Consider the following 16512-nt stretch of genomic DNA (forward strand, 5'->3'; position numbering starts at 1 on the left):
AAGATTGCACAGAATTTATCTTTGTTTCAAATAAATAAATACTTGACATGAGTAAAGTTTTATCCTGTCCAGTACTACAGACAAAATTTCACATAACATTTCATTGCACATAAGATACTAACCATCACTGGAAGTTAACTAATCAAATTTCACCCATTTTTTTCCTGTTTACAACCTTTTGTAACCATGTAACCTCAAGTTTCCAAAATATTTAAAAAAAAACAACAAATAAAAAAAGAATGGTGCTTTGAAACACCCAAGAATGACTCAGAAATTTTTTACTGCAATGAAATGTATGATTAATTTCAAATTATTTCATACACCTGTCAAATTCAAGGGAATATTTTTTCGACCCTTTTTCGTATGAAACTGGATCTGACGTACTATGATTTGGTGGTATTACACCTCAAGATATAGAAGGCCAATAAGTGTTTTTGATTGTGGAAACCATGCAGCATCATAGCCATCTTACACCAGTGTGTCTTCTGAATGACACAGAATGGAGTCTCTCATTCATTATTTCCATTAAGCTTTAAAAGATTTTGTCCTGTACCTGGCTGATTGGATATTGATAAAACTTAATGAAGTTGTAGTGTACCACTTGCAGAAGTGCAGGAAGGAAGATAATCCTGTTCCTAAATGTTACAAAGGGAGATAATTGAACTTACTAAATTTAATATTGCAATTTGTTGTAGTATTCCTGTAAGCTATTCCTAGATTGTTCAATGGATTTTAATGAAACTTTGTATACCTTATGTAGATATACATGAAGGAATAACATTCTCCTCTAGCATTTGCAAATGAAGATAATTATTGGACTTTGAAGACAAAAATTGAAAATTGACAATCAGACTTAAATCAAAATGCAATTTTGCATATGCTGTTAGAAGTCAAAGGGAGATAAATCTAAAGTAAAATTTTCATTTCTATCACATGTATTACCTGATCATCATAAAATACAGATGATCTTTAGATGGTACTCAAATAATCATGATCATCACTGCTATAAAGCTTGAAAATAATCAAATGAGTGTTTCAAAGGCAAAGAAATTTGAACAGGACTTCTTCTTTGTTAATTATATTTAGATACTTACATTCTAACAAGTTGTAAATATTCCCACATTTTTTCTAGTAAATCGTCAAAATTCCATTTGTGATGAGCTGATATGGGAACACAATGCGGAACTTTATAAATGATATCCAATTCCTAAAAAATATCAAGTAGGAAATGAATTATATGTATGACAAGAAAGAGAATTTGCCACTAGAAGAAATGTTTTGTGAATATTAATAAATAAAGGGAGATGTGGGATGTTCAACAAGGACATAGTAACTTACATAAAAAAAACATTTGGAATTCAACAGTCTTAAAAATGTCAAAGTGCTTATACAATATGCCAAGCTCTGTATCCCCCTAGAGTTTAAAAAAATTGTCTTTACCACTCATTCAAAGCAGGGGTGTAATAAAATGTAAGACTCTTACCTCTATGGAAATCTGGTCAATCTTGTTGAGTAAATAAATACATGGAATGAAAACACGATTTCCTTCCACAACATCCACCAAATCATCTGCTGTGCAATCGTCTCTCAACACAATATCGGCATTATTTATTTTGTACTCATTTAGGATTGTTCTCACTGTGTCAATGTCTAATTCAGATTGCGGAACCTAAAAACAAGAATTCACTGACAATAAAAATAAAATTAAAGTTTTAAATTATTTTCAGTTAATACTTAACCATGTGAACATGTTTTGGAAACTGTTTGATTTGAAATATAAAAAAAATGTGCCCAAAATACTTAAATTCAGCTGAAAAAAGTTTGTATGCGTTATGACCTGCATTTTCATTTTCATAGGTTGACAGATATGATATAAAAACAATTCACCAAAGTTTCATGAAGATTGATCAGCATTTTTGATTTATGGTCAGAAAACTGGAAAATCCCCCATTTTTTATGAATAAATTCCCATAACTCGGAAACGTAAAACATAAAATTTATAAAAATCAAAAGAGAGCTCACGTCAATAGAGATATATATACAATTCACCAAAGTTTCATGAAAAATTGGTTTAAGCATTTTTGAGTCCGACATGTTGACGAGGGATGGACGGACGGACGGACAGACAGACAACAGTATACAATAATACGTCCTGTAAACAGGTATATAACTAGAGGCTCTCAAGAGCCTGTGTCGCTCACCTGTATTTACTGATGCTTTGGAAATCATGTAAAATAAGATTAAAATCATAATTAACAGTATTAGATATTAGATATTATAATGATATCTAAGATAATAACAAAAAACTGCAAAATTTTAGTAAAATTACTAACTCAGGGGCAGCAACCCAACAACGGGTCGTCAGATTTGTCTGAAAATTTCAGGGCAGATAAATCTAAATCTGATGAACATTTTTGCCACCTGTCAGATTTGCTCTAAATGTTTTAGTTTCAGAGATATAAACCAATAAAATGCTCCGCAGGGCGCAGCTTGATACGACCGCAGAGGTCGAACCCTGAACAGTTGGGGGAAGTATGGACACAACATTCAAGCTTGATACAGCTTTGGATTTGGATTGTGATTAAATATTTGACACACCATAGGTTTCTAACACAGATTGAATGTGGTCTAAGAACTTAAATATTTTAAATTGGACATTCACCTATTATGGTCCAATATCCAAAATCTAAATACATGGTTAGATTCAGCATATCAAAGAACCCCAAGAATTCAATTTTTGATGAAATCAAACAAAGTTTAATTTTGGACCCTTTTGACCTCAATGTGGACAAAGTTGATAACGGGGCCCAAAAATAAAAAATCTAAATACATGGTTAGATTCAGCATATCAAAGAACCCCATATATTCAATTTTTGTTGAAATCAAACAAAGTTTAATTTTGGACCCCGATTTGGACCAACTTGAAAACTGGGCCCATAATCAAAAATCTAAATACATGTTTAGATTCAGCATATCAAAGAACCCTAAGAATTCAATTTTTGTTAAAATCAAACTAAGTTTAATTTTGGACCCTTTGGACCTTAATGCAGACCAATTTGAAAACGGAACCAAAAATTAAGAATCTAAATACACGGTTAGATTCGGCATATCAAAGTACCCCAATAATTCAATTTTTGATGAAATCAAACAAAGTTTAATTTTGGACCCTTTTGACCTCAATGTGGACAAAGTTGATAACGGGGCCCAAAAATCAAAAATCTAAATACATGGTTAGATTCAGCATATCAAAGAACCCCATATATTCAATTTTTGTTGAAATCAAACAAAGTTTAATTTGGACCCCGATTTGGACCAACTTGAAAACTGGGCCCATAATCAAAAATCTAAATACATGTTTAGATTCAGCATATCAAAGAACCCTAAAAATTCAATTTTTGTTAAAATCAAACTAAGTTTAATTTTGGACCCTTTGGACCTTAATGTAGACCAATTTGAAAACGGAACCAAAATTTAAGAATCTAAATACACAGTTAGATTCGGCATATCAAAGAACCCCAATAATTCAATATTTGATGAAATCAAACAAAGTTTAATTTTGGACCCTTTGGACCTCAATGTGGACCAATTTAAAAACAGGGCCCAAAATCCAAAAACTAAATACACGGTTAGATTCAGCATATTAAAGAACCCCATGAAATCAAGAATAAAACCCCATTGAAATTGGTCAAGAAATAAGCAATTTATAGGAAGTATCTTCTTTTGCACAATCCTGTGCTATTAAATATTTCTTGCTATTGCGCAATACTGTACAATTGACAATTTCTTGCTATTGCGCAATATTGTGCTATTGGATATTTCTTGCTATTGCGCAATACTGTGCAATTGAAGATTTCTTGCTATTGCACAATACTGTGCAATTGAAGATTTCTTGCTATTGTGCAATACTGTGCAATTGAAAATTTCTTGCTATTGCACAATACTTATTATATAATAATTTACACATCCTGTTTGGTGTGTATCTCCTACCATATCATTATTATTTGATTTTAAATATAAATCAGAAATAACCAACTTAAAATGGAAAATTTTAAAAGAAACAAAAAAGGAAAAAAAAATAAATCCCCCCCCAAATTTTTTTGAACCCCCATTATGATTCATCACCCCCAAACTCAATCCCAGCCTTCCCTTTGTGGTATGGTACCTTGCAGTACAATTTCAGAGAGATCCATACACTTGAACACAAGTTATTGTCTGGAAACTAGAAAAAAATGTGTTTTTTGGCCCCTTTTTGGCCCCAAATTCCTAAATGTTTAGGGCAATTACCCCCAAACTCAAACCCAGCTTTCCCTTTGTGATATGGAACCTTGTAGTACAATTTCAGAAAGATCCATACACTTACACACAAGTTATTGTCATGAAACTAGAAAAATGCTTGTTTTTTGCCCCTTTTTTGGCCCCTAATTCCTAAAATTTGGAGGCAATTACCCCCAAAATCAATCCCAGCATACCTTTAGTGATATGGAACCTTGTGGTACAATGTCAGAGAGATCCATACACTAACACACAAGTTATGTCTGAGAGTTACAAAAATGCTTATTTTTGGCCCCTTTTTGGCCCCTAATTCCTTTACTGTTATTACCATAACCCCCAAAATCAATCCCAACCTTCCTTTTGTGGTATTGAACCTTGTGGTAAAATTTCATAAAGATCCATTCACTTAAACTAAAGTTAGAGTGCGAAAACCAATGTGTCTTCGGACGACGCCGGACGACGACGACGACGACGCCAACGTCATACCAATATACGACCACAAAAATTTTTTTGCGGTCGTATAAAAACTGCATTTTACCCCTATGTTCTATTTTTAACTAAGTTGGCCATGATGGTTGGAAGGCGGGGTCATCGGACAAATTTTTTAAACTAGATACCCTAATAATGATTATGGCCAAGTATGGTTAATTTTGTCTCAGTAGTTTCAGAGAAGAAGATTTTTGTAAAAGATTACAAAAATTTACGAAAAATTGTTAAAAATTGACTATTAAGGGCAATAACTCCTAAAGGGGTCGACTGACAATTTTGGTCATGACAACTTACTTGTAGATCTAACTTTGCTGAACATTATTGCTGTTTACAGTTTATCTCTATCTATAATAATATTCAAGATAATAACCAAAAACTGCAAAATTTCCTTAAAATTACCAATTCAGGGGCAGCAACCCAACAACAGGTTGTCAGATTTGTCTGAAAATTTCAGGGCAGATAGATCTTGACCTGATAATCAGTTTTACCCTTGTCAGATTTACTCTAAATGCTTTGGTTTCAGAGATATAAGCCAAAATCTACATTTTACCCCTATGTTCTATTTTTAGCCATGGTGGCCATCTTGGTTGGTTGGCGGGGTCATCGGACACATTTTTTAAAGTAGATACCCTAATGATGATTGTGGCCAAGTTTTGTTAAATTTGGCTCAGTGGTTTCAGAGGAGAAGATTTTTGTAAAAAGCTAACGACGACAGACAACGACGACGGACGACGGACGCCAAGTGATGAGAAAAGCTCACTTGACCCTTCGGGTCAGGTGAGCTAAAAATGAAATTAAAATTGCAACATTAGAACATGCAAACTATGCACAACCTTCAAATTTCAGGAACAATGACTGAAGGAGCAGGGCCAATAATCTCTGTGGAAATGATAGCATATGCTAATACAGCTGCATACCAAATATCATGACATTGACTTATCAGCTTCGGACTTATGAGTCAAAGTTGATTGGAAAGAGCATGCCTTCTTTGACTTCTTTGAGGTGAGACAAAAACTGTATGTAAATAACTTTTATAACTTTATATTACACAGTATAAGGGAGACGACTGCAAAATAATTTGCCTTCTCTAGCTACAGAACCCTTTTTCTGTAGAAAAAAATGACATCCACAACAAACATTTATAAAATAAATTTGTCCTAAATTCTTAAACATTCTAAAGCATCCATTTTTTTAAATAAAATTATAACCAATACTCTCTACAAACCTTTTAAACTATATTTTAGAAAAATACAGCATTCAGACAGTGGATAACCCCATGTCATATGGTCTCTGGTGGAGAGTACCGGTAGTCTCATTGGCAATCATACCAAATTATTATTTTTCATATACAATACCTTTCATTATGCTGTAAAAGTAAACTACAACATTTTCCAAAATCCTTTGACTTTTACTTTTTGCCAATGGTATCAATTTTGATAAATTTTTGGATAATAAGTTTGTTTTCTTTTGAACGGATTTACTTCCATTGTGAGAACTTTGAAAGCAAAACATTAGAAAAGTTCTTCCATTATTCTGAGACAATCCAAAACCAAAAATGGTTTCTTTTTTGGAATTACTTCAAATTGAGAATGTCCCTAGGCAGAATTAGAAAATTTCTTTTATTGTTTAATATATTTATTTAATTATTTAAGAGAATCAAAAACTACAAATGACTTTTTTAGGAATTACACTCTGAGAAACTCCCAACAGAAACATTTCTACAATTTTTCTGAGATAATCAAATACCAAGAGACACTTTTTAAGTTTCTGCTACTTACAAGTGTTTGCAAATTTATTCCTCCTTTTTCTTTCTTTCTATATCCTATATTAGGTGGTTGTTTGTTTAGTCGTATACCAAAGCCTTCCAATTCTTTTTCTATCAGTTTTTTATGCTGTAAAGGTTTCAAAACGTCCAGCACAATAAAAATCAAACCACACGTCCTTGCCACTGTAATAAGAAAAGAAAATAAACTGTTATCACAGAGATATGTCTCGCCTTTTTGTAATTTTGATAATGCAAATGTTGAAATTAAAATAGCAATACTTTAACATGTCAGTTATGCAAATATTCAAAGTCAATGAACCATGACTGAAGGTACATGGCTAAACAATCTCCATGGAATGAGATGTGCCAATGCTAATACAACTGCATACCAAATACCACTGACTTATTATAAGTTGTTCCCTTTAAACAAACCTAAACACAAACATTAACTTGTAAACTATGCAAAAGTTTCAAAGTCAATGAATCATGATCAGGGGTGGGGCTATATAATCTCCATGGAAACAATATTTGCAAATGTTAATACATTTGCATACCAAATATCATTGACTTAACATTAGCAGTTCATCTTAAACTGATCTAATCACAAACTAATACATGTAAACTAAGCAAAAGTTTCAAAGTCAATAGACCATGACTGAGGGGGCGGGGCCAAATATTCTCCATGGAAATGAGATGTGCTAATGCTTATACAACTGAACACAAATTAACATTGGCCTACCACTAATGGTTCCCCTTGAACTGACCTAATCACAAACTAATACATGTTAACTTAGCAAAATTTTCAAAGTCTATAGACCATGACTAAGGGGGCGGAGCCAAATAATCTCCATGGAAATGAGATATGCCAATGCTTATACAACTGCATACCAAATATCATTGACCTACCACTAGTGGTTCCCCATAAATTGACCTCATCACAAACTAATACATGTTAACTATGAAAAGTTTCAAAGTCAATAGACCTTGACTGAGGGGGCGGGGCCAAATAATCTCCATGGTAATGAGATGTGCCAATGCTAATACAACTGCATACCAAATATCATTGACCTACCACTAGTGGTTCCCCATAAATTGACCTAATCACAAACTAATACATGTAAACTATGAAAAGTTGCAAAGTCAATAGACCTTGACTGAGGGGGCAGGGCCAAATAATCTCCATGGTAATGAGATGTGCCAATGCTAATACAACTGCATACCAAATATCATTGACCTACCACTAGTGGATCACCATGAACTAGACCTAATCACAAACTAATACATTGTTGACGCTGTCGCCGACGCCGGAAACAGCATACCTATGTCTCGCTTTTTGACTCTGTCAAGGCGAGACAAATACTATCCATCACCGTTCTACTTTATCATGAAACTACATTAAGAATCAAACATATTTTTCTAGCTACCTTATTTTTTCGTTGAAACTTTTTTAATTACATGTGATGATAATAACATTAACGATACAAATTTTAATGCACCAAATGTGCATTTCGATAAGTAATGCTCGAGGCCAAATTGAATATCCAAAATCTAATACAAATGTTGAAGTGCGGATCAAACCAAAAAGGACCTAAAGTATATAAACCTAAAGACAGTTATAACACTTTAGGGATTGCTGCAGTAATTAAATGAGATCCACATGTTTCGGTGCCTCTGGCACTGTCATTGGGATAAAAACAATATACAAAATCATGCAAAATGGGGAAGTGATAAAATTCAGTTGCAATGTTACCATGGTGAATGTAAATAGTGGAAGTAGGTATGGAAGTAAACTTGAACAAAAGTGTTAAATAAAATATATGTAAGTCATAAAAATTAAAATGTAAATCTCATTATTAAAATTACTGCAGCAATCCCTAAAATGTGCAAAAATTAACAAATAATAATGAATCCCCAGTAAAGTAAAATTTCCAATAAAGTGACATTCTTCATTCGGTAAAAGACAGTGTCAGAATATGTATATTACCAGATCTCTTTTACCAAGACTTCTTATTATGAACCTCTTATGTTGTGCTATTAAAACACTGTCCCTTTTATTGGGGAGGGTTAAGCGCTCATAAACTTTTTAAGCTTTCCATATTATGTACCTGTTCAAAGCCAGAATCCCAGTGGTTGTGTTTGGTTGCTGTCTGTCTTAATTGTTTTTTATTTAATGTTATCTGCTGAAATAAGGCATTTTGTTTTTTATCCCCATTTTCTTATCCAGGATCTCAAAGCTGATGTGTTTTGCTCATTCTTGAAGGCTCAGTGGCGGATCCAGAAATTTTCATAAGTGGGGCCCACTGACTGCCTAAGAGGTGGCCTGCTCCTGTCATGCTTCAGTGATTCCCTATATAATCAACCAAATTTTTACCACAAAAGGGGGGGCCTGGGACCCCCCTGAAAAACCCTCTAAATCTGCCTCTGAGGCTATATGGTGATCCATAATTGTTAACATCTTTGTCCTTTTGTCCATTTGATATTTGTCTCATTGGTTATCATACCACTTCTCCTTATCTTTATATATTTTAAGAAATGAGCTTGTAATTTTACCTGCAATGACCTGTTTTCCTCTCCCTTTACCGTCCTTTGCACCCTCAATAATACCAGGTAAATCAAGGAGCTAGAAAAAAAACATCAAAATTTACAATAAATAATTGCTGAAATGTGGCCCTCTCGGTGCTGTGAATTTTGTGACATCATAACATTGCCAAGGATCTAAATGTACAAAATTTAAATGATTGTGAAAAGTGGATTGTCTACAGCTTAGGTTAGAAGAATGCCAGTGGCCGAAACATGGTAAAATTGTTAAATTACTACAATAATGTAAAATATCACTTTTATCATGTTCATGTGTTCCTTGTTTCAATTTCTACACAAGAATTTTGTAATGATCAAATCTATTCCATGAAAGTGTTTGATAATAGTTAACCATATGTGAATAACATGCGAATTGTCATGAAGAAAAACTGGGTGAGGATTATACATAAATATTGATTTTACATAACTTCATAAGGTCAGCAAGGACGTTTATTTCAGGAAAAAGCATAAATGGGATCTGTACCCCATTGATATTGACATGTTATTGAAAGTCTGTCCAAAATCTGAAGCAAATACTCAATTAAGGGACACATAGAGATCCATAAAAGTCCAAGGGCTGTAATTTCATCAAAAATACATTGTGGGTCTACTAGAATGAATTGTTAACGTGATCTGTAAGTCATTACTATGCAACTTCAAACAAAAATCGTCATGTAATTTAGTGCACAGAATTCCCCTACTCATTATCAGACATTGACGAAAAATTCAATGCTCAGGGCATATAATAAAAATTCAACAATGTTCAAACTACTACAAATAAAGAATGGATTATCAAGCAGATATGAAAGTTTGTAACACGGCAAAATATGAAATCAATCCAAATATTTATAAAGAAGCTGAGTAATATATACTAAATTATTGGAAGGATGAACAGACAAACAACGTGATTGCAGCATACCACTAACTCTATGAGTGAAGGTATAATAAAAAGGCCAGATGGCAATATATCAGATAGAAAAGCAGGTAATTCCATCAAACAGATAAAACAAATAAACATCAGCTTCTTAATGGCGTAAGCATAACATTTTGATATCCCAGTATAAAAATGAAATGAGTGTTAATTTTACTCAAATTTGTATTATCTAACAGACACTAAAAACATGTAAAACAACTCTTAAATTCCCATGAAGTAATTGTTTTACTGGTCAACATGTTTCATCCTAAAGCCTGGTATCTTCAGGTGAAACAAAATGTTTTTGTCAGTAAGTCGATTATTTCTTACTTCTTCAAAGACAATCCACTCGTTTATTCCCCTTTCGCACAATCATTACTTGCTCAGTCTTTATTTTTCTATGTTGTGTTTTGTGTACTATTGTTTGTCTGTTTGTCTTTTTCTTTTTTAGCCATGGCGTTGTCAGTTTATTTTCGACTTATGAGTTTGAATGTCCCTTTGGTATCTTTCGCCTCTCTTTTACTTCGGGTGTTGGTTCACCTTATATAATTACAGTTTAAATTTATATTAAAAGATAAACATAATACAATGTAACTTACCTGGACTTTAGCACCTTTATATTTAATGACACCTGGTACTGTTGTCAAAGTTGTAAATTCATAAGCAGCTACCTCAGAATACACTCCTGCCAAGTTACTTAACAGTGTTGATTTCCCGACTGAGGGAAAACCTGCAATACAAATAATAACTAGTATGTACATGACTCAGTCAATGGGGAAGATAAATCAGAGAGTGCCATGGTCTCAGCAAGTTCTGAACCCTTGCAACAACTGTAACGGTCCTTAGATGGCCTGTAGCATTGCAAAGCTAAATTTCTGTCCCTATCCAATATATAACCTCCTTTTCCATTGGCAGCCCATATTCCTGCCCTTCATCCTGGTAGACCCCTATTACGGGACCTACCTATCGGTATTGATAATTTGTTCTTGTCCTGAACGTAGATGAAATATTTGCCACTAGACATTAAGCAAACAACAATCTATCAATCATTCTCATTCATTGAATAGCTGTGATAATTTATTAAATTTTTTTATTTGCCTATTGATGAAAAAACATATAACTGATATTTGACTCAGTAAGGGGTAGTACTTACACAAGTCATGTTTCTTGAAGATATATAAAGTAATATTTACTTGTACATGTAAATTTAAAAGATTTTAATTTTCTTTTCAAGGTTCGAATAATCCAAAATTATTGTCCTAATATATAATTATATTATAGAGTATTTTTTTACAATCCTTAAAATTCTCATATTTTGGGATGTCAAAACATGCCTTAAACATGTTAAAATGCTAATATTTTTTTAATTCATGTTCAACCTTTTATCTCAAGAATCTATGCATACGGCACAAGATGTTAAGTAACTCTGCAAAGCCTTTCACAAATTGCTCCCATTGACATGCTGGAGGCTAGTAAATGAACAGTAGTTTGAAGATAAGTTAGACTACAGATAAATGAGATTTTCATTGTCCATGAATTATACTTTCATGAATAGTAAAGACAATTATTAACAACAAACAATTATAGATTATATAAGTGTTGTTTTCACTTTTTTAGAGTAATGTAGTCAAGAGAAAGAAAACAAGAAAAATATGACTTTTTTCATGTTTTTACTCACATGTACATTTAAAACTCTACCTTCAAATCAATTACCCATAACTGATTGAAAGCTGTGGCAATGTTTTCAAAATGCTTATTTGTGAACAACATGAACAATGGTGAAGGACTAAATTTTTCTTCAAAATCAGATTAACATTTAATTTTCAATGTATAACAAATTATTCAACCTGCTCAAACATTAGCATGACTATGTTATATGCTTATGCCTAATGTGAAGTAATTTCTTACCCACGAAACCAATTCTTGCATCACCAGTTTTGGCAACGTCAAAACCATCTCCAGTACCACCTCCTCCACCTTTTGGTTCAATAAGTTCACGTCTTAATTTAGCGAGGCGAGCTTTCAGTAACCCAAGATGTCCCATTGTTGCTTTGTTTTTCTGGGTTCTTGCCATCTACAAAAAAGAATCCAAAAATATTACCTGCAATGTTTTCCGAAAGTATTCATCAAAAATGAGACTAAATTTTGAAAAGTCCAAATTTTTTGGATTGATCAGAATTAAGCACCTTATGGCTTTGGAAACTTAAAAGTCTACGTCATCAAATCTATTCCCTTTCCGAGTTTTTCATAACAGCTAAAAAGAAAATACCTGCAGGAGGACTTCATGATACCATCTTAACTGATATATATATTACGTACAGAAAATAATCAAAAAATTTGTAAGGGTTCCGCGGAACCCAGTGTCTCGCCTACTTTTGCTGTTAATCGCAGGCTCAACAAAAATGAGGAAAAAAATTAATAAAAATATTCCTCTCTATACTATCTTTTGATTGTAAGTAGCTTCTGTCCAAGTTTGGTAAAAATCCAGGATAGTTTATGAATCTAATAAATGTTTTAAAAACTTAAACATGTTAAACTGCAGACTGTGTGTAATGTTAACTGGAAGTCCATTTATAAGTAAAATACGGAAAAAATGGAACAAAATTTTAACAAAATTTCCTTCTAGATACTATAGCTTTTAATCATAAACAAGCTTCTGTCCAAGTTTGGTACAAATCCAGGATAGTTTAAGAAAGTTGTTAAAATTTTAAAAACTTTAACCACAGAGTGAATGTAATGTTAACTGGCAGAAAAACTAAGTCCATTTATAAGTAAAATACGGAAAAAATGGATTTTTTTTTTACAAAATTTACTTCTGGATACTATCTTATGATCTTAAACAAGCTTCTTTCCAAGTTTGGTAGAAATCCAGGATAGTTTAAGAAAGTTATTAAAATTTCAAAAACTTTAACCACAGAGTGAATGTAATGTTTCCTGGCAGAAAAACTAAGTCCATTTATAAGTAAAATACGGAAAAAATGGAATTTTTTTTTTACAAAATTTACTTCTGGATACTATCTTATGATCATAAACAAGCTTCTTTCCAAGTTTGGTAGAAATCCAGGATAGTTTAAGAAAGTTAATAAAATTTCAAAAACTTAAACCACAGAGTGAATGTAATGTTTCCTGGCAGAAAAACTAAGTCCATTTATAAGTAAAATACGGAAAAAATGGAATTTTTTTTTTACAAAATTTACTTTTGAATATTGTCTTATGATCATAAACAAGCTTCTGTCCAAGTTTGGTAGAAATCCAGGATAGTTTAAGAAAGTTATTAAAATTTCAAAAACTTTAACCACAGAGTGAATATTTGTGGACGCCGCCGACGACAACGACGACGACGGAATGTAGGATCGCTATGTCTCACTTTTTCGACAAAAGTCGAAGGCTCGACAATAAAAAACAAACTGTTAACACAGAGATATGTCTCGCCTTTCTGTTATTATGATAATGCAAATGTTGAAATAAAAATAGCAATACTTTAACACGTACATGATGTAAGGAATGCAAATATTCAAAGTCAATGAACCATGACTGAAGGTACAGGGTTGAACAATCTCCATGGAAATGAGATGTGCCAATACTAATACAACTGCATACCAAATACTATTGACTTATCATAAGTTGTTCCCTTTAAACAAATCTAAACACAAAAATTAACTTGTAAATTATGTAAAAGTTTCAAAGTCAATGAACCATGATGAGGTGGTGGGGGTATATAATCTCCATGGAAATGAGACTTGCAAATGCCTATACGTTTGCATACCAAATAACATTGACTTAACATAAGTGGTTCATCTTAGACTGATCTAATCACAAACTAATACATGTAAACTAAGCAAAAGTTTCAAAGTTTATAGACCATAACTGAGGGGTAAGGACCAAATATTCTCCATGGAAATGAGATGTGCTAATGCTTATACATCTGTATACCAATTATCATTGACCTACCACAAATGGTTCCCCTTAAACTGACCTAATCACAAACTAATACATGTAAACTAAGCAAAAGTTTTAAAGTCAATAGACCAGAGGAATAGAGTGCTGTCCCTTTGTAAATGGACGTGTGAGTTTTTGAGCAGCAGAAAATTAATTTAAATTCCTTGTTTTGGATATTTCTGGTGCCAATTTTTTCAAGATTTTCATATGTTTGTTCTTCAAAAGGATTTAGAAAACAAAGATAATGACTTTTTGCACAGTATATGCATAATTTGACTTTGTTTATGTGTCCTGTTTTGACATCCTGATTTCAACTCACTGAAAAATGTCGAGGGTAAGCAGACAATTATCCATACATTTTTATACCAAAGATTTCAAAGGGATTAAACACGATGAAATGTTAACAGAAATAAGTAAACAAATCGATATAAACAATGTTGGATCTATACAAATTACAGAAAAGGGCTGTATTAAAGATGTAGAGTCAAAATATACGTTGGTAGTACCGGTAAATGGAATAACAGTAAGAAACAGGTCAGTTAACTTTTTTGATGTAGAAAAATCAATTACATATGTTACCATAAAAGACGCTCCATACGAACTTGACGATCGTTATATTGTTGCACAAATGATAAGATTCGGTCAAATTGTTCCCGGTTCTGTCAAAAGAGGTTATATAAAAGCGATAGAAATAGAAAATGGGGCACGGTATATCAATATCTTGAACTGTGAGCCTGTTCTTCCTCTCAGAACTAGCCTAGGCCGCTTTGAAGTCCTCTTATTTGCTGACAATAGCCGTACACCATGCTTTCATTGTAAGTTGATCGGTCATTCCTCATATCAATGTAAAGATCGTCCAAAAATTATGAATGAGCGAAGGTGCTATAACTGTGCTGCTATTGGTCATTTAGCTAATGCTTGCCCGAATGAACCGTATTGCTCTTACTGCAACATAAAAGGGCATCCTAGACGAGACTGTGAGAGTTTCAAGCAAGACCAAGAAAATCAAGATTATAGTAAGCATGGTCCGGAAATAATTGAGGGTAGACAAGAAACTAAAATAGACGCACACTCAGATACACATTCTGTTTGTGATAACGATACCTTTTCCGAAAGTGGGAAAAATGACACTCCTGATACTCTAAATGTCCTTATTGGCACATCCAATTGTACAAGACTCGGAGAAACCGATGAAAATTTATTAAATGCTTCGAAATCAGGTGCAAATTTTGAAAATTTCACACAAAGTCTAGACCTTGCTGTTCAGAAAACAGACAGTTACAAAGTAGATAAAGTTGCTATTTGTCTCGGGACCAATGACATAAGTAAACATAAGGATAATAGTGACCAAATAAATTTACTTGTGACAAAAGCCATAGCTAAAGTGAAGTCCGCCTATCCAGAGTCTCATGTTGGTCTTTGTAGCATCATACCACGTAAAGGTAACAGTGCGCAAATAAACAGATTAAACCAATCGGCAACAAGTGTCAACAAGTTTATAAGAAAATTGTGCGCTCGAGAAGATAATGTAGATTATGTTGATTTGGAGAAACTGTTTTATAAAAATGGCACAATCATCAGATCTATGTTTGACAAAGCCGACAACAGCGGTGTGCATATTAACACTGAAGGTGCACAAAATATAAACAGAAAACTTAGCGATTTCTTTCATTCTCCAAATTTTTGTAAATAAGAAATTGTTGAGTCTAATATTATTTCACAATTAAACTATGTATATTTTGCTAACAATGTATTTAAAGCTATACAATTATTGTCCCTTTAAGACATCATCTAAGGACAACCAGTCCACCACATACATGACAGAGAAGCATTAATTATAACAAGCATGAAATGATTAGGCAAAACTGAACTTCAAAGAAGCAGGTAATACTCGTTTTGACCATAAACATTTTATTATTTTCAAAACCAACCACTTGTAAAAAAAAATGCTTGTGATATACATATTTAATCATTTAACCCGTCCAATTGACAGTTCAATTACTTGCAATACTAGCACCAATTTGTGGTACTCTCCAATCAACAGATCAATAAATGTTATACAGAAATTGTCCTCAATGTTAACCTGAGAATATTCAATATGATAACGAGTTTAAATATAATATTTAGAAGATTTTTGATCCTTTTAACAAATACAAGCAAAATATACAAGACTTTCTTATAGATACATGTAGTTATTAATTAGTTAATAAGATTAACACAATTTTATGGGATCCTAATTAATCCAGACAGGGAATGCTGGGTAAGATGTTGGCCATGTTCTATTAGGCGTACTTGGGCTGCCGGTCAACAAAATCAAGCAAAACCTGTTCAAAACCGACTAGAACATAATATTTAAGTGATTGCAGGACACTTTACAAAAAAATAAGACTATGTGCAATGATTGCCAATAAGACAACTTTCCACCAGAAACCAAATTACGTACATGTAGAAGTTAACAACAATCGTCAACATATTTAATAGTATCTTCTAAGTCATCAGCTGATTTTCATTTTTATTGAACATGTTGAAGTAATAACAACACTTATAAAAAAATTTA

At 32.9% G+C, this 16512-nt stretch overlaps 1 protein-coding gene across 1 annotated transcript in view; it reads right to left on the reverse strand.

The window, feature by feature from the left end:
* The window catches only part of LOC127710636 (GTP-binding protein 128up-like), a 31627-nt gene that overhangs the window by 14486 nt on the left and 629 nt on the right, over positions 1 to 16512 (reverse strand). Inside the window, exons 2-7 of the mRNA XM_052216576.1 lie at positions 11925 to 12090; positions 10616 to 10746; positions 9077 to 9146; positions 6540 to 6709; positions 1484 to 1669; positions 1095 to 1207 (exon numbers count right to left, since the gene is read on the reverse strand). Of these exons, the coding sequence (XP_052072536.1) occupies positions 1095 to 1207; positions 1484 to 1669; positions 6540 to 6709; positions 9077 to 9146; positions 10616 to 10746; positions 11925 to 12090 (836 nt within the window). The remainder of the gene's footprint in view (positions 1 to 1094; positions 1208 to 1483; positions 1670 to 6539; positions 6710 to 9076; positions 9147 to 10615; positions 10747 to 11924; positions 12091 to 16512) is intronic.

Source organism: Mytilus californianus, unplaced genomic scaffold (genome assembly GCF_021869535.1).
Source record: "Mytilus californianus isolate M0D057914Y unplaced genomic scaffold, xbMytCali1.0.p SCAF_8, whole genome shotgun sequence".
NCBI classification, from domain to species: Eukaryota; Metazoa; Mollusca; class Bivalvia; order Mytilida; family Mytilidae; genus Mytilus; species Mytilus californianus.